The sequence below is a fragment of the Pipistrellus kuhlii genome, unplaced genomic scaffold (genome assembly GCF_014108245.1).
Source record: "Pipistrellus kuhlii isolate mPipKuh1 unplaced genomic scaffold, mPipKuh1.p scaffold_m20_p_80, whole genome shotgun sequence".
Lineage (NCBI taxonomy): Eukaryota > Metazoa > Chordata > Mammalia > Chiroptera > Vespertilionidae > Pipistrellus > Pipistrellus kuhlii.
In genome coordinates this window covers 610,803-629,324 of record NW_023425585.1, presented here as the reverse complement: position 1 = coordinate 629,324, position 18,522 = coordinate 610,803, and the positions used below count along the sequence as shown (strand labels likewise).

General features: G+C 60.5%; 1 protein-coding gene across 2 annotated transcripts in view; it reads left to right on the top strand.

Moving 5' to 3' along the window:
• DDR2 (discoidin domain receptor tyrosine kinase 2) overlaps positions 1-18,522 on the top strand; it is a 67,759-nt gene that overhangs the window by 25,338 nt on the left and 23,899 nt on the right. For both annotated transcript variants that reach the window (XM_045577035.1, XM_036425432.2), the window contains exons 2-6: positions 1,249-1,349; positions 14,398-14,500; positions 15,065-15,296; positions 15,381-15,528; positions 15,750-15,855. In XM_045577035.1, coding sequence (XP_045432991.1) covers positions 1,268-1,349; positions 14,398-14,500; positions 15,065-15,296; positions 15,381-15,528; positions 15,750-15,855 — 671 coding nt within the window. In that variant the 5' untranslated portion in view covers positions 1,249-1,267. The remainder of the gene's footprint in view (positions 1-1,248; positions 1,350-14,397; positions 14,501-15,064; positions 15,297-15,380; positions 15,529-15,749; positions 15,856-18,522) is intronic.

The window sequence follows — 18,522 nt, the reverse complement described above, 5'->3', positions numbered from 1 at the left end:
CGTGGCCCAGCCGGGCCTGTCCTCGCGTCCCTGGCTCCTTTCTTGAAGATCTCTGGGCCACGGCCTCGATGGAAACAGTAGAAAGATGCTAACAAATAAATAAAACAAAGCCACCGGGGCCACCCAGCCATCCTTCTGCTGGGCATTTGTCCAAAATGACAGCAACGAGGGCCTGAGGGCAGCTGCTCACGCACGCCCCACAAAGCTACTCAGAGCCACGCGGTGGGATGGCCTGTCCCGGCAATGACGGGTGAGGGCCGTGTGTATGTCCGCGCAGCCGAACGCTGTCCAGCCTTAAAAAGGGCCGTCTGCACGGCCCCGGGGCCTTCGGCACCTTGTGGCATGAGCCAGTCACAGAGACTGACTCCGCTCGCTGCTGCTGCTGGTCCCGGGTGGCTGCCGGGTGGCTGCCAGGTGCCGCGGGGACAGCAGCGTCCTGGAGAGCTGATGTCCTTGTGCATAGGGTCCCCTCTTCGGCCGTCGGGAATCTCTCCTTGGTTTCTGGTCCCTCTGACACCCCTTCGTTTTGTGAGTGTTGCTCCCTCAGCTTCCAACACCAGACGTCTCAGGCGTGTCTTGTCCGTCTCCTGCCCTGGCCCAGAGCAGCGATGGTGTTCAGCACAGGTCTGCTCGGGGAGTGTGCTCATTGCTCTTGGGGTGTCGTTCTCCTCACCCTGTCCGCTGACAAAGCGCAGACACATCCGTGTGCGTACCGCCCGCGTGTGTCATGTCCACAAATATTTCATTAAGGCGGCGTGGTTCATGCTGACGTCTCCGCTCCGACCCTCCTGTTGGTTGTTCTGGGGGGACTGCACATCCCAGGCCCTGGCCCGGCCCGGCTGCTGAGTCCGGGCAGGGCTGGCCTCACACTGTTTCAAAGGCAGACAATGAACATCACGGAATATTTTTGTTTAATGTCGGTATTAGTATCAGAATTATGAAAATATTCTAAGTGTAAGTTTTACTGTTTCATCACTCACCACTTGGGTAAGTATTAACCTTCGGGCGGCTCTGTTTGCTGCCTATAGTACCGTATGAGCGTCCCCATCCCAGGAGCGTGCGAACTAACAGTGTGAGAGTCTCATTGTGTGACTAGCGCATGTTCTACTCTCAGGGCCTACGGTTTGAAGCTCTCAGTACAGAAACCAATGCTGTGGAAGCATGGGGCTCGGGCCCAGGTGCCCTGGTGTGGGCACGCTCACTCACGGCTCTCCTTCTCTCTCCCGTGCCCGCCGTGGGTTGCTGCAGGTCCCTCGCTGCCTCTGAGATGGCTCCGCCCCCCAGAATGCCCTCCGCGCTGCTCCTGCTGCTGCCCATCTTGAGTTCTGCAAGAGCTCAGGTCAACCCAGGTAATGGCGTCGCTCAGCTGAGCCTGACAGGCCGGCAGGATGGGGGGTGTGGGGGTCACAGCAGGAGCAGAGGGAGCCCACTCCCACTGGGGAGAAGCACGGGGAGACCTATCAGAGTCGGGGAGAGGCAGCAGCCACGGGCATGCACCAGTAGAGCCGGAGCCATGGCCGGCTCAGGCTGCGGTTTTCCTGGTGGGTCTGCGATGGGTCCTCCTTCCTGCATGTGTGGCGTGCTCAGCAAGAATCGTCTCAGGAGGAGGCGATTAGCCCCCATGTTTTCATTGCATGTATTTTAAACTTCACATTGACATAGACAATGGCAGCACCTGCCTGTTACCATGGTGATGCGCCTGGCCACCTGGGGTGGTGGTGACAATCGGGCCTGGATGGACCGTTCTCTGAGTTCCTCTTGGTCCCCCACAAACCTGGGGCGGGCTGGCACTGCCCGTCTCCGTGGCCTGGCTCTGAGGACCGGATGCTGCTGTGCCCCAGCTGGTGTGGGTGCATTGCCGCGGACATGGCTTGGTGGCCAGAGCAGACGCGGGGAGTGCGACACCGCCTCGGCCAGCCTGTCGTGGGCCTGGGGGCCCAGGGTGGGAGGGCCAGGGCACAGACACCATTCAGGGTGCGAAGGATCGGAGCTGCGTGTGCACCGGCCGCCGATGCAAACCTGGGAGAGCAAACACGCAGGTGCTCCCCATGCCCCGGCCCTGCCTGGGCCTCAGCCCCAGGTCAGCAAGTGGCCACATGCCCGTGCCCCCAGCCCGAGCCTCCTCGCGGTGAGTCTGCTGGCTGTGCGCGCCCGTCAGGCCTTCAGGGCACGGGGCACGCATGCGCCTGGCTCTCCCTTCAGTGTTGCCGTGTGTGCAGGGGACTGTCGTGTTGAGTGTCGTGTGTCCGGGCCCCGTGGTGGAACAGGGCCTTCGGGTGCGGCCGTTACGGGGAAGCTCCCGACCGAGCCCTGCAGCCTGTCGTGGGTGGGGGCGCTCATTCTCCTGGGCGCAGCCTCAGAGGGACTGTCTGGGTTTCGTGTCACCGGGGCCATCTTGCACTCCGCTGTGGGTTTCCCAGACCCTTTGCCTGTTCGCGGCTGCGCAGCGTGAGGCTCTGCTCCGTCTGCACTTCCGCACTAGGACCTGAGAGCATTTTCATTTTCTTGACTTTTTACTGAATGTATTGGGGTGACACTGGCTAAACAATCATCCAGTTTCAGGTGCACAATTCCACCACACACCGTCTGCCCATCACCACTACCCTGTGCCCCCTCTCCGGCCCCTCTCCTCTCCCCGGCCCCTTCCCCCTCCCCTCCTCCTCCCCTAAGAGCCCATTTCTATGTTGTTCCCTCACTTAACAGCAGTCACTTGTGAGCGCGCTCACCCCTTTTCCTCGCGGAAACCCCGCCTCCACGGGCGGGCTTGAGCCGCAGGGAGGGTCATGGACGCACCTCACGCTCAGGACGCGCTGAGCAGCCCGCCAGCGCCTGGCTGTGCTGCGGGGGCCCCTCTCTCCTGTTCTGCTCCCACCATGGGGGGAGGGGTGGCTCCTGCCCACAGACAAGCCTGCTGCTGTCATTGTGTTGCTGTCCCTGCTCTGGCCGCCAGGAGAAGCCTGTGAGTGACAGCTCGGTGCTGGCCACTGGGCACACCCATGAGACGCGGGCAGGAGGCTTCCCGGCAGAAACGAGGAGCAGCCTCCGGCTGGAGGCCCAGCTGAGGCGGGAGCAGGAGCATAACCGGCCACGCTTCACGTGTCTGACGAATGATCGGTATAGGAACACGGAATGTCTGTGTGTGCTGTGTGTATGCATGTTTTGTGAGCGAATGCATGTGTATTTGTGTGCGCACATTTGTGGGTATATGTGTGCATTTGTATGTCCACAGTGCGTGTGTGCGTGTGTGTGCACTCGTGTGTGCAGACTTTCCATGGCCTCACAGAGCCCTGGGAGGAGACCCCCTGGTTGAACTCCTCTCCATGGGTGACGCGAGACGTGCAGTTGGCTCTCACATGTGTGCTGTTGGCTTGTCTGCCCGGAGGTGCTCCGTGTCCGTCCTGCCCGGGAAAGGATGGCTCCACGGAACCACGGAACTGCACCCGCCCCTTTGGCCCCTGGACTGTGCCCAATAGAAAAGCAAGGACACCCACTCCAGGAGAGGGCTGATGGGCAGTCCCTGAGCCCTGAACACCTTCCCCAGCCACCAGCCCCTGTGTCCTCCCGCACCCCCGGAGGCAGGACGGCATGATCCCACATCCCAAGGAGGACTCGGGCCCCCATGCACGAGGCAGCTCGCTCCGGGTGCGAGGGGCAGAGCTGGGCCTCACCGCCACCAGCCAGCACCTTCCTGACCTCTGTGCTCCGCCTCCTGAGCTCCAGTGCCATCGTGCTGAGGTGGAGGGTGAGAGAGAGAGAGAGGGAGAGGGGCCTGGCGAGGTCAGGCGAGCAAAGGACAGGAGAGCAACGGAGCTGGAACACGTCCCAGAGGCACCAGCAGGAAGTGAGGCTGTCACGCGGGTGCCAGGCGAAGGCCGTGGCGTGGCCCCGGGAGCAGGAGCGCCTGGCTTCGGGTCCTCAGCGGTGACTGGAGTGTGGTCAACGGCTGTCTTCCCCTGTGGTAACAAAATGCCATGCCACGTTCTCCCTCCCAGGATGCAGGTTCCTTTGTTTTTTAAAATTAGATTCTTTTTTTTTATTTTTAAAAATTTCAATAAATTTATACCCCTTCAGCCATCCCTCATACCCTCCACCTCCGGCCACTGATCACCGGTTCTCTGTCTCTTTGATCTGAGTGTTTTGTGGTGGTGTTTTTTTAGATTGCACGTTTAAGAGAAATCATATGGTATTTGTCTTTCTCTGACTTCTTTCGTTTAGCATAATACCCACTCGGTCCATCCATGCTGTCACAGATGGTTAATTTCCTCCTTTCCATGGTCTTGTGGCATTCCACCGTGTAAATGTTTCAGTCCAGTCAGATATTGGTGGGCATCCGGTTGCTTCCTTCTCGTTGCTACTGTAATTATCGCTGCAGTAAACCTGTAGATGGCTTTGGGTAGCACAAATACTTAAACAGCATTGGTTTCCCCACTCCAGGAGCACAGGATATCTCTTCATTTCTCTGTGTCCTCTTTAGTGTCTTTCATCCCTGCGTGTAGTTTCTAACACACAGGTCTTTCCCCTCCTCAGTCAGGTCTGTGTGTGGTTTTTAACATACGGGTCTTTTCCCTCCGTGGTTGTCTTTTTGCTGGCCCTTTAACTCTTTCTGACAACGTGAGTGGGCTTGTTTTCCCTCTCTCTGGCTGGTGGTTCTCGTCAGTGGAGAGGCAGCAGCGTTTGCGTGTTGACCTTGCCCTGGAGCGGAACGCAGGTGTCTTTGGCCACACGTGTCAGCCTGGGGCAGGCGCCTCCCGAGTCCTCTGTCCACATTGCTGCCAACTTGGTTCTTCTTGTCCCTGAGGCGCACGCTCCACGGTGGGGAGGGTGTGGTGACGGCGGCGTGAAGACACAGGCCTGTGACCTCCCCACGGCCATGGAAGGCAGGAGGTCTCGGTTCTAGTCAGCTTTGTGACTTTGGGTGAATCTCTGGGCCTCGTTATGCTCACCTATAAAACGGGCAGAGTAAGCTGCTTTGCACTTCACAGAAAACCAGGTGAGACAATGGGGTTTTGGAAAGTCATATGCAAATATTGAGGGTTGGGATTTGTCACTTTGGATTTGTGATTTTTTTTTAGAGAAGAAGGGGAGGTAGAGAAAGAGAGAGAGAGAGAGAGAGAGAGAGAGAGAGAGAGAGAGAGAGAGAGAGAGAGAGAGAGAGAGAGAGAGAGAGAGAGAGTCATGGATAGGTTGCCTCCTGCGTGTACCCCTCCTGGGGGATTGAGCCTAAAATGTTGGTATGCGCCCTGACTGGGAATCAAACCCCCACCTTCGTGTATGGGATGATTCTCCGCCAGCGGCCAGGGCGGTGGGTTGTTGCTTACGGAAGAGGAGGCATTGGAACCCCCGGACAGCGTGAAACAATTGTTTCAGCTGATGGAGAAGGAAAGCAAAAGACCTCCTCAGTGACCACGAGGAGACTCAGGGGACCTTTGGGGTGTGTGTATGTATGTGGGGGGGAGGGTGGGTCCCCCCAACCCTGGACTCTGGCCGCCCTAACTGCCAGGGGGCCGGGGCCTGTGCCGGGGCCTGTGCAGGCCGAGTGTGCCCCCTGACAGGGGTCTTTTTCTGGGGAGAATAGTCTGACTGCTGACTTAGCTCTTGGTCTGACCAGCAGGCCTCAGAGAAGCGTGGATGTGGCAAGATTGGCCTCCCAGAGTGTTTTTTTAAATGTGTTTTAAAAATTGATTTTAGAGAGAAGGAAGGGAGAGGGAGAGAGAGAAACATCCATGTGAGTGAGAAACATCGATGAACTGCCTCCCACATGCACCCCAGCTAGGGATGGAATCCACACCTGGTTATGTGCCCTCACAGGGAATTGAACTGATGACCTTTGGTGCCTGGAATCATGCCCAACCCACTGAGCCACACAGCCAGGGCCGCCACCCAGGACTTTTTGGTGGTTTGGACACATATACAGTGAAGTAAACGTTTGACTTTACAAACAGTGAGGTTTGGGGGGGGGGGGGGAGCATTAAGAGGAAGGTGAGCTGTTTAAAAGCCTGTGGCTTCCTCCTGCTTCCCAGAGTTCATGACCGGCCACTGTCCCTGAGCTGTGGTGACCATGGCTAGCTCATGACCTGCCTCCCGCCTCCCTGCTGCGTGCTTCCATCAGTAAGGGGTGAGGGGGTGGGAGAGGCAAAGGAAGTCCAGGAGCTCCCACGCTTCTCTGTGATCTTCTGTAAAAAGGAGCCACGTCATCCACGTGGGACATGGCCTCACGGAGGATAGGATGCCGAGAGGGCCCTGTGGGGCTATCACCTCTTTACAGTAAAGGGTGGGGATCTGACCCCAGAGGGGCTTAGCGGGGACCTGGAGTCCTGCAGGCCCTGCCCTCTCCCTGCCCCTCCCCCCCTGGAGTCAGGACTTGAGGTCTAACAGGTGCATCGTGTCCTAAGCACAAGCAAACTTAGGCAAAGGTCCGTCCTGGCGCAGGAGCCTGGCTTTGGGGCAGGGTAAGGGCACCATGAGAAAGCTGTGATTTTAATTTGTTTGCTCTTAGGGGTTGGGCCAATCCTTAAGACTTCATTACAGCTTCCTTATTGAGGAATTTGCTCAGCAGTGACAGAGCTTTGCTAGGAACTACTAATGCTGACAGCAACAGCATATATCTTCGCTATTGATTGTGTTTCATAATCAGATAAAATGGACCCCTAATTTCTCTTACGGGGATGGATCTGGATTTCCCCCTTGAAATGCCAGGAGCAAGAGACTTAGTCGTATTTGGACACATGCGAGCACATTCCTCATGTTTGTAGCCACCGAGATGCCTGGCCTGGGGCAGCCATTGGCTCGGGAAGCTGGGGTGCCTCTCTTTAAAGGATCTTTCTCAGGAAGATGTGAGCCCATGGTCGGACCGGCCGGCAGTTAAAATGGCCGGTGTTGTCTGCAGCTCCCCCCGGTGGGTCCTGAACTCGGATCTTGCTTGGTCAGAACTCAGCGCAGCCTCCCTAAGTGTTTAAGTTGCTGTCTCCACACCCAGCAACTGTGCTGAGCGAGAGAGGCTGCCTCCGGGGGGCGTCTCTGGGAGCTCGGGCCTGTCTCCTGGGACACTGCCTGTGCGGAGCCCGTAGTCCACCCCTTGTCTAAACCCACAAGCAGCTAAAGTGGCCGCAGAGGGTCTGTCTCCTGTCTCCCCTCTGCTCTCTGACCTCAGGGAGGATCAGGTGCCCTCAGAGACTATCTGTGGATTTTATTTGTTCCTGTGTTTCTCCTCAAGGGGGCGCTGGTTCCTGCCAGCTCCTCCATCCCACCAAAAACAGGACTAAGAAGCTAACTTGTACCTGTGGCCATTGTGAGTCAGGCGAACTGATTACCTTTTACTTTTGAACTGGCTACTAGGAAGCTCAGAGCCCAATTTGAGGTCCATCATTAGCAAAACATACAGAACCAAATGCAATGTGTTTGGGATATTAACCTGAAATAAGCTCCCTTTATTATAGTTCCTATTTTTTGTTCCCCTTAACCCCTTTCTTTCCTCTCTTCCTTCTTTCCTTCCTTCCTTCCTTCCTTCCTTCCTTCCTTCCTTCCTTCCTTCCTTCCTTCCTTCCTTCCTTCCTTCCTTTCCTCCCCCCTCTCCTTTTTTTCTCTCTCTCTTTCTTCCTTTCTTTTCTTTCTCTTTTTCTGTCATATTTTATATAATTTTGGAAGCCAACTGCAATCTTTTTTTTAGGCTGTGTCAGAGGGAAAATAATTATAAAATAAACAATACCGCCCAGCTGGCATGGCTCAGAGGTTGAGTGTTGACCTATGAACCAGGAAGTCAAGGTTCGATTCCCAATTAGAGCACATGCTTAGGCTGCAGGCTCCATCACCAGAGCAGCGGGTTCAGGAGGCAGCCGGCCAATAATCCTCTCTCATCATTGATGTTCCTATCTCTCTCTTGCTTTCCCTTCCTCTTTGAAATCAATAAAAAAATCTAAAAAATAATACCCAACTTTTGTTAAATAAGTAGTTGACACATATTAACTCATGTTAACTCATGTGTGTCATAGCATTCCTATAACCAAGTTATTCCCATTCAACTGCAAGCAACCTTCCAAGCCATGCCTTCCAGGAGGCCCCCATCCGCTCTGAGTGCCCGTTTCTCACAGCACCCAGCTCCGTATGACCCCACCAGATCCCCACCCGGCGTGTACAGACAGGAAGGCAAGGAAGGCGAGCTGGGAGAGGGCAGACTCAATGCTGAGCGGGGTGACTCCTGGCCGCAGCTTCCGTGCTCCTCTGGCGGCGCGGTGCGCGGTTGCTCTGAGCAGCCTCTGCCTCTGACCAGGGGAGGGTGGCCCTGTCTGACCCTCGTGCAGTGCCTGGACTCCAGGACAGCTCAGAGAGTTCAGCATGGTTGCTTCTGGAGAGTTCTGGGTCTTCCAGAGGAACTGTGATCCCAAAGGGAGTTCCTAAGGGGAGTCCCAAGGCAGGCAAAGGGGTCCTGGCAGCACAGCTCCTGTCCCTGGAGCAACCCCATCATCGTCCGAGGCCCCGGTGGGACCCCAGGCCCCGGGCCTCCCTGATGCTGCCCTGGCAGAGCTGCAGGTGGGCCTGTGGGGACCCTTGGGGGCCCGTGGGGTCAGCCTCTCTAACTGGTCATCCTGTGCTTTCTGGACTTGGGAGAGCTAGACAGTGGTAGCCTGGGGTTGACGGGAGCGGACAGGGATCAGGAGAGTCAGCTGCACCCGGGTAAGCCCGCCTCCGCTCCGGCTCCGGGATTTTACGTGGGGCCGTGGCTGGGGCTTGTCTCCTGGCGGCAGTCCTGGCTCTGAAGGCTCAGTCCGCGGGCTCCTGTGACCACCGACGTCTTGAGCACCCCTCCCGGTCACTCGTGTCCTCCGGTGCCCAGGGGGGCCTCGCGTGCGCCTGGCGTTTTCCTGGAAGCGAATAGGACTCGCACTGACGGGAGCCGAGTTCGGGGACTCGAGCCAGACAGCAAACAGCACGAACAAGCAGCCCTTTGAGGCTTCCACCTTGGCAGCATCGGGGCCGTGGTTCCTGGGCAGTGGCTCCTCCCAGGCCGGACGCCAAGCCCACCGGACGCAGCGCCGGGGTGCGCCCCTGGGCCTGGGCCTCGGGCGCCGGTACTTTTCCACTCCGGGAGCTGGAAGAGGGAGGCGGCTTCTCCTCCGGGAGACGGGCAGCGGAAGCTTCGGGGAAACCACCAGCACAGCCTGGCAGCAGAGCCAGGAGCCACGCTCTGCCTGAATGCCAGGCCCATGCCCATGCCCTCGCTGCGCCCCCTCCTTGCCCTGGCTGTGCCTGGACTCCAGGACAGCTCAGAGAGTTCAGCATGGTTGCTTCTGGAGAGTTCTGGGTCTTCCAGAGGAACTGTGATCTGAGGAATGATAGGGTGGGCGTGGGGGCCTCGGGCCTGGCACTTGGCGCCTGGGCCACTTGGCAGCTCTCACCTTCGGTCTCGGCTGGGTCCCCCGGTGCTGCCGATGAATGCCGCGTGGGTGCGGGGCCATGGCTCATCCTGGTCCCAGGACCCACTGGGATGCAGGACGCCAGCCCCAGCTGGTCCTTCCCCTGCGGCTGAGGGGCCCTGCCCAGCTGAGCCTGTGCCCGTGTGAGAACTCTCAGAAGGGGGCCGGCCGTGACCTGCTTTTCCAGGTTGCTAGGCTGTTCGGGGATCTCTGCATTGCCCTCTGAATTTTGGAATAATTTTGTTTATTTATGCAAAAACGCCTGTCCCAAGGCTGTGGCTGGTGGCATGATGACCTCACAGACCTCTCTGCGCCCCATCCCCGGCCTCGCTCGGGAGCGGCTCAGTGCTGGTGCGGGGTGCGCCCTGCGGGCCGGCCTCCGTCTGTCCATCCGTCTGTGGGTGTCTCACATCACGGCCTGGAAGGACAGCTCCGCCTCTCCTTGGGCCTCTATGCTGTCACCATGATGCCTTTTACTGTTGGGTATGGCATGGACCCACATTCATTATTGCTTTTGTTTAAATGGCCACCGCCCTTAAAGAGATACAAACACCATGAAACCCCTCCTCCTCGGTGTCCCGATGGAACGACCGTTTGGACGGGAAGTTGCCTTCACGATGTCTGGGCCTCTGGCCACAGCGGTCCCTTTTCTCCGGCCGCTGGAGGTGTTCTCTGAGCCCGTTTCTAAGCAATTGGAGGAGGACCCTGTGGTACAGCTTTCTCCATGCTCCTCGTGCTTTAGCTCATAGAGCTTCTTGGGTTTAGATTTTTTATCAAATTTAAAAAAAATAAATCTTTATTATTGAAAGTATTACATACGCCCGCTATTGCCCTCTCCACCCCTCCCCCCTCCATCAAATTTCATTCAATTAATTTTCTGTCTCCTCCCCCCACTTCCTCATGGAGCCCACTGACCTGAATCCAGGAGGCCTGGAAGTTCCCACAGCTTACTGATACTTTACTTTTGTTGATTGATTGATTTTCAATCTTGTTTTTTGTGTTGGATAGTTTCCATTGATGTTTTTAAGTTCATAAATCTTTTCTTTGATGTGTGATCTGTAATCCCATCCAGACATGCTTATCTCACACGTTTAAGTCTCATCTCTAGAAATCTGATTTACTAATTCACTATCTCTCTCTCTATAAAAGCCTAATACACAAAGTGTCCCCTCGGGAGTTCGACCAGGAGTTCGATTGCTTGCTATGACGTGGGCTGAAGGGAGGCCCTGTCGGCACCTGGCCGCTGGGGAAGGGAGGCCCGCTGGGAGCCAGCAACTGCTAGGGACTCTACCATGTACGAATGTCATGCACTGGGCCTCTATCTATATATATATATAAGGCTATTATGCTAGGTGTCCCTCCTACCGTCCAACCAGCTGCTATGATGTGCATTGACCACCAGAGGGAAGTGGCAGTTCTGGAGTGACGCACCCTGAAACCAGAGAGGAGGGAGCCTGATTCCTCGTGGGGCCACATGATTCCACCTTCAGCTGTGGGCTATGTGGGGCACTGTTGCTCCGAATCTGGTTACTGCTCACTTGTGTTTGTGTTCCAAACCCTGTACCACAGCAGCTTTGCAGAATGCCCTCTCGCACCCTGGGACCCTCGGGGAATTTTGGAGAGTTGATTTTGGCCCCATCCCCACAGGCCAGGCCGAGGGACCCCACCTGCTGGAGGGGCCCTGCTCACTCGGCCGATGCCACCCCAGGTGCCGCTGCTGGGGAGGGACCATGGAGGTTGGCTCCAGGGCGTGTCCCGCCCCGCCAGCCACCTTCTGATTAATTTCCTTTCAATGTGCACAAATCCATGCACCAGGGCACTGGTATTATATAAGCTCTCCTTACAGTTTAAATACATGCAACACAGTTCTGTTTTACTGTTTGAGTTCCCAACACTCATTTCTATATTAGCTCTGAATCAGTTGCAATTGGTTGATTGTTTTTCATTAAAGGTTCTATTTCCCTGCTTCTTTACATGACTGTTTATTCCTAATTACATGGGACATGTTTAGCTCAGGGTATTTGTTTTTGTCTGGAATGTAAGTGTAGCTGGGAGGCCTGCACTTCCTCTGGCCTGTCCTTCCTGCAAGCTCTGTCCCCTGTCCTCCGGGCTCCGCTCTGTCCCCTGTCCTCCGGGCTCCGCTCTGTCCCCTGTCCTCCGGGCTCCGCTCTGTCCCCTGTCCTCCGGGCTCCGCTCTGTCCCCTGTCCTCTGGGCTCCGCTCTGTCCCCTGTCCTCTGGGCTCCGCTCTGTCCCCTGTCCTCCGGGCTCCGGGCTCCGCTCTGTCCCCTGTCCTCCGGGCTCCGCTCTGTCCCCTGTCCTCCGGGCTCCGCTCTGTCCCCTGTCCTCCGGGCTCCGCTCTGTCCCCTGTCCTCTGGGCTCCGCTCTGTCCCCTGTCCTCCGGGCTCCGCTCTGTCCCCTGTCCTCTGGGCTCCGCTCTGTCCCCTGTCCTCCGGGCTCCGGGCTCCGCTCTGTCCCCTGTCCTCCGGGCTCCGGGCTCCGCTCTGTCCCCTGTCCTCTGGGCTCCGCTCTGTCTCCTGTCCTCCGGGCTCCGCTCTGTCCCCTGTCCTCGGGCTCCGCTCTGTCTCCTGTCCTCTGGGCTCCGCTCTGTCCCCTGTCCTCGGGCTCCGCTCTGTCTCCTGTCCTCCGGGCTCCGCTCTGTCCCCTGTCCTCCGGGCTCCGCTCTGTCCCCTGTCCTCCGGTCTCCGCTCTGTCCCCTGTCCTCCGGGCTCCGCTCTGTCCCCTGTCCCCTGTCCTCGGGCTCTGCTCTGTCCCCTGTCCCCTGTCCTCCGGGCTCCGCTCTGTCCCCTGTCCTCTGGGCTCCGCTCTGTCCCCTGTCCTCCGGGCTCCGCTCTGTCCCCTGTCCTCCGGGCTCCGCTCTGTCCCCTGTCCCCTGTCCTCGGGCTCCGCTCTGTCCCCTGTCCCCTGTCCTCCGGGCTCCGCTCTGTCCCCTGTCCTCTGGGCTCCGCTCTGTCCCCTGTCCTCCGGGCTCCGCTCTGTCCCCTGTCCTCCGGGCTCCGCTCTGTCCCCTGTCCCCTGTCCTCCGGGCTCCGCTCTGTCCCCTGTCCTCTGGGCTCCGCTCTGTCTCCTGTCCTCCGGGCTCCGCTCTGTCCCCTGTCCTCCGGGCTCCGCTCTGTCCCCTGTCCTCCGGGCTCCGCTCTGTCCCCTGTCCCCTGTCCTCCGGGCTCCGCTCTGTCCCCTGTCCTCTGGGCTCCGCTCTGTCCCCTGTCCTCCGGGCTCCGCTCTGTCCCCTGTCCTCCGGGCTCCGGGCTCCGCTCTGTCCCCTGTCCTCCGGGCTCCGGGCTCCGCTCTGTCCCCTGTCCTCCGGGCTCCGCTCTGTCCCCTGTCCTCTGGGCTCCGCTCTGTCTCCTGTCCTCCGGGCTCCGCTCTGTCCCCTGTCCTCTGGGCTCCGCTCTGTCTCCTGTCCTCTGGGCTCCGCTCTGTCCCCTGTCCTCGGGCTCCGCTCTGTCTCCTGTCCTCCGGGCTCCGCTCTGTCCCCTGTCCTCCGGGCTCCGCTCTGTCCCCTGTCCTCCGGTCTCCGCTCTGTCCCCTGTCCTCCGGGCTCCGCTCTGTCCCCTGTCCTCCGGGCTCCGGGCTCCGCTCTGTCCTCCGGGCTCCGCTCTGTCCCCTGTCCTCCGGGCTCCGCTCTGTCCCCTGTCCTCGGGCTCCGCTCTGTCTCCTGTCCTCTGGGCTCCGCTCTGTCTCCTGTCCTCCGGGCTCCGCTCTGTCCCCTGTCCTCCGGGCTCCGCTCTGTCCCCTGTCCTCCGGGCTCCGCTCTGTGTCCCCTGTCCTCCGGGCTCCGCTCTGTCTCCTGTCCTCCGGGCTCCGCTCTGTCCCCTGTCCTCCGGGCTCCGCTCTGTCCCCTGTCCTCTGGGCTCCGCTCTGTCTCCTGTCCTCCGGGCTCCGCTCTGTCCCCTGTCCTCGGGCTCCGCTCTGTCTCCTGTCCTCTGGGCTCCGCTCTGTCCCCTGTCCTCGGGCTCCGCTCTGTCTCCTGTCCTCCGGGCTCCGCTCTGTCCCCTGTCCTCCGGGCTCCGCTCTGTCCCCTGTCCTCCGGGCTCCGCTCTGTCCCCTGTCCTCCGGGCTCCGCTCTGTCTCCTGTCCTCTGGGCTCCGCTCTGTCTCCTGTCCTCCGGGCTCCGCTCTGTCCCCTGTCCTCGGGCTCCGCTCTGTCTCCTGTCCTCTGGGCTCCGCTCTGTCCCCTGTCCTCCGGGCTCCGGGCTCCGCTCTGTCCCCTGTCCTCCGGGCTCCGCTCTGTCCCCTGTCCTCTGGGCTCCGCTCTGTCCCCTGTCCTCGGGCTCCGCTCTGTCTCCTGTCCTCCGGGCTCCGGGCTCCGCTCTGTCCCCACTCAGGACACCCTCCAGCCCCCAGGGCTCTCACTCCTGAGCCCGGCTGGTGGCAGGAGCTGGTGCAGAGTGGGCTCGTCGCCTCCTGTCCTTTCAGGGCCGCTGCCCTGCGTGGTCTCATGTCCGCTGTGTTGGACCCACTTTTCCACGCCTTGTCCTTTTCTGTGTTTGTTTCACCAGGGGAGCGCCTGGCCCGGCCCTCCCTCGGTGGAGGGTCCATCCCAGGTTCCGGACTGAGCCGGGTCCAGCCAGTGCCGATGGGCCTCGAACTGCTCAGCGCCTCCCGGGCCCCTGGGCTGCTCCAGTCCCAGGAAACACCCCGGAGGAAGGGGTGTTCTTGGCCCTGCCCGGTTGCGGGGAGCCCACACCTGCTGGCAGAGAGTGTGTGGGGGAGAGCGACACAGCTCGCATTAGAGTCCTTGTCAGCGTTTGGACCAATTGGTACTTGGGCCACGGTCAACGCTCGGACGATGGCGTGGTCATCGGTTTGGGGGCGGAACTGGGAGGCAAGGCTGAGCGTCACAGGAGCAAAGCGGGTCACAGCCACCTGAGGACGCGGCCGCCTTTTCCCGTCCAGTAACCCTGCCCTCTCCCGGGGCTCCGGACGTAAAGCCACGGTTTCCTGTCTTTGCTTTCTCTCGGTCCAGCCGTGTGCCGCTACCCCCTGGGCATGTCGGGAGGCCACATTCCGGACGAGGACATCACTGCGTCCAGCCAGTGGTCAGAGTCCACCGCGGCCAGATACGGACGGTGAGGGCGGGCCCCAGGGGGGCCGGGGCGGCCTGACGGCAGACGCGGGAGGTACAGGCCAGTGAGGACCTGCGCTCAGAGACGAGCCTCCGGGGCCTGCTCTGGGAGCACCCTGCTCCCAAGGATGCCTCCCGGGAGCCCCCACCCCCCATCCCCGGGAGCGTGGTGCTCCGTGCTCGGGGACTGGTCTCTGCAGGAATCGGCTCCTTGTCCCACGCCCCTCTGCTTGTTAGGGCCAGATAACTCCGGTTCTCCACCCCTCCCTCCCACCATGTCTCCCCTTGCTGGGTAGCCACGCCCCTCCTGCCACACGGGAGCCTGAGCCCCTCCTCCCACCCGCAGTGACATCCAGGCGGCCACCAGGGGCGGCAGGTGCCGTGGCTGTGGGGAGGTGTCACGCACGGCCCTTCCACTGAGGTCCTGCCTCTGGAATCAGGCCTCCTGTGCCCTGAGGCCCAGCTCCCAGGGTGACTGTCCTCTGGCCCCGGGTGCTGGGGAGAGGGGCCTGACCCCCCGGGGAGCGGCGTGTCTGGGGGTCACGGCCCCGTCCCCCGTGTGCCGCAGGCTGGACTCGGAGGAGGGGGATGGAGCCTGGTGCCCGGAGGTCCCGGTGGAGCCGGACGACCTGAAGGAGTTCCTGCAGATCGACCTGCACTCCCTGCACTTCATCACCCTGGTGGGCACCCAGGGCCGCCACGCCGGCGGCCACGGCATCGAGTTCGCCCCCATGTACCGGCTGCACTACAGCCGGGACGGCGCGCGCTGGATCTCCTGGCGGAACCGGCACGGGAAGCAGGTGGAGGGGGCGTCGGCCCTGGGGAGCCCGGGAGGGGGGTCCGCGGGTGTCACGGCCGTCGCACTCGCTCCGCTCTCCGCTCAGGTGCTGGACGGGAGCAGCAACCCCTACGACATCTTCCTGAAGGACCTGGAGCCGCCCATCGTGGCCAGGTTCGTCCGCTTCATCCCGGTCACCGACCACTCCATGAACGTGTGCATGCGGGTGGAGCTCTACGGCTGCGTCTGGCTCGGTAGGTCTGCGAGCGGCGGCGGTGGGTGGCCCCCCGGCAGCCGCCCCGGTCAGAGGAGAGAAGGGCATCGCTCACCCAGCGCTGGTCCCCTCCAGGGTGGGGTCCCCATCACGTCAGTCGCCCGCTGCTCTGTGGACTCCGCAGCTGGGCTCCTGTGCCCAGGTCAGGCCTGGGGGCTCGGGGCTGGCCAGCTCCCGGGCTGACCGTCTTTTCCCCTCCAGACGGCTTGGTGTCCTACAACGCCCCGGCCGGCCAGCAGTTTGTGCTCCCTGGAGGCGCCGTCATTTACCTGAACGACTCTGTCTACGACGGAGCTGTGGGGTCCAGGTAAACCCTGGGACACGGGGCTGTGGGGTAAACCCTGGGACACGGGGCTGTGGGGTAAACTCTGGGACACGAGGCTGTGGGGTCCAGGTAAACCCTGGGACACGGGGCTGTAAGGTAAACCCTGGGACACGGGGCTGTAAGGTAAACCCTGGGACACGGGGCTGTGGGGTAAACTCTGGGACACGGGGCTGTGGGGTAAACCCTGGGACATGGGGCTGTGGGGTAAATTCTGGGACACGGGGCTGTAAGGTAAACCCTGGGACATGGGGCTGTGGGGTAAATTCTGGGACACGGGGCTGTAAGGTAAACCCTGGGACACGGGCTGTGGGGTAAAGTCTGGGACACGGGCTGTGGGGTAAAGTCTGGGACACGGAGCTGTGGGGTAAAGTCTGGGACACGGGGCTGTGGGGTAAAGTCTGGGACACGGAGCTGTGGGTTACCGGTAAACTCTTGGAGACTTGGGTGCTCAGAATGGGAAATGGCTACTAAAAGAGAACTTTATTTTATCATGGTTTGGGATCAATAGCCAATCAATCAATCAATCAACCATCCAGTGTTTCTTCAGACTCTGTCCTGGGCACTGTGAGATAATTCAGATGACGCCAATGGGTAGCGTACTCACCAGGCAGTGGGGCCTGGCGGGGAGACTGAGGTAATGGGAAGGCTCCAGGGCCGAGGGGCAGCTGTGCTCTCCCTGGAAGCAGAACACAGGGTCTGACGCATGAAGGGCAGCCGTGCACAGCTGCAGGGAATGGGGCGCCCGTTAATAAATTGCACAGAATGACCCCCATAACTATAGGTGCTTTAGAAGGTGTGAAAAGACGGGGCCAGGAGGAAAGGCTTAGAGTAGACAAGGCGAGTTTGGTTTTGAGGATGGGCTAGTCCTTGGAGCCCGGGGGCGGGGGCTGGGGTGGGGAAGTGTGCAGTGAGGACAAGGACACTTGGCCCAGGAGCTGGAGCTGAGGCTGGGGTGGGGGTGGGGGTGGGGGGTGAGGACAAGGACGCCTGGCCCAGGAGCTGGAGCTGAGGGTGGGGTGGGGATAGGGGGTGAGGATAAGGATGCCTGGCCCAGGAGCTGGAGCTGAGGGTGGGGTGGGGGTGGGGGGTGAGGACAAGGACGCCTGGCCCAGGAGCTGGAGCTGAGGGTGGGTGTGGGTGGAGGATTTGAGGGCCCAGGAGCTGGAGCAGTGACAGCCTGAAGTGACCTGTGAGGCTGTGTTTGGGCCTGCGGGAAGTAGGGTTGGATAAGACCTGTCCCACCTGCCCCCGTGCCACCATACCTGGCCGTTTGCCTGCCCACGTCACCACCTCAGCTCCTCAGCTCAGTATAATCGGCAAAAGTGGAGCCTGCGGAGGCAGCCCACAGCGCGGGCCGGACAGGAGCTCCGAGGTTGGTGATTCAGGAACGTGAGGACCATGCCCACAGCCCTGAGGGGAGAGCAGGCGGCTCCCTGCCACCCTGACCCAGCCTCCTGCTCCAGCACTTCCTTCCCGCCTCTGGGCCCTCTCCCCGCTGCTTTATCAGCCACAGCCGGCGATTCCCTGGCCCGGAGGAAGTGCCAGGCTTCAGTCCAGTTCGCTCACCAATCGGCCTGAGGGACAGGCACCTGCCAGGCATGGCAGGCACTCTCAGCTGCAGCCGCTGGCCCGGAGCGCACAGTAGGGCCGTACGCGGTGTGAGTGAGCATGTCCCCAGCGGCCTGGCGCAGAGGAGGGCCACGCCAGGAGGAGTCCAGCCACCAAGGTCCCTTCGCTTTGTCCGAGGCTCATGTGATGGAAACGATGGAAGTGCCCGTGAAGGGCGGTAGCTGTATGTGAACGGAGGGCCGGCGAGCACCCTGGGGGGGAGGGGGTGGCTAGATGGGCCCGGACGGTGGTGGGGCAGACGAGGTGCTGCCCCTTGCTGCGTGGCGCCAGGGCGTGGAAATGGTGCCAGAGGCAGAGGGGCAGCAGGTGGACAGGACCACGACCTTTCTTTAGAGGGAGAGCAGCAGTTGGGTTCACTGAAGCCACAGGCGCGAGGCAGAGGGAGGCAGATTTTATCACAATTCAGAGGAACCGGAATGCCAGGGCCAGGACAGGGTGGGGCAGGATGAGGTTCCCGGCCACATGGTGACAGGGTGGGGATGCCGAGGGGCATTCAGGCAGGGAGCGAGGCGTGGAGGCTGAGCCGTGACACGAGGAGGGGAGCAGAGACGCCGAGGCTGAGAGGACAGAGCTCCCAGGCAGAGTCCCTCCCGGAAAGGGCCGAGCTCCCTCCCGCAGGCCGCCCGCGGAGCGCCTTGTCCGGGGCGGAGGGCTGCCCGGCCCAGACCCCGTGACACCCATGCCCCTCACTCCGTGGGGCTCATTGTCTGTGAGTTTAAGTTAAATGTAAATGAGTGTTAAATGTGGCAGGTTTTGATTCTTAAATTGCAGTTTACTTCCAGTATGATTTCGGGTTGTTTTCAGGTGTACAGCGTAGTAAGTAGACATTCCTATCATTTACCGAGTGGCACCTCAAGAAGTCTAACCCCCCCCAACCCACCCCCACCCCTACCCCCCACCCCCGCTCCGTCTGGAGCCACCGCACGGTCCTCGGCTCTGTGCCCCTGCCAGGACTCCTGGGACTGCCGGCTCGCCCTCTCAGCCTTCGCCTCTCCCGGGGCGGGCGGAGGGGCAGGGGCC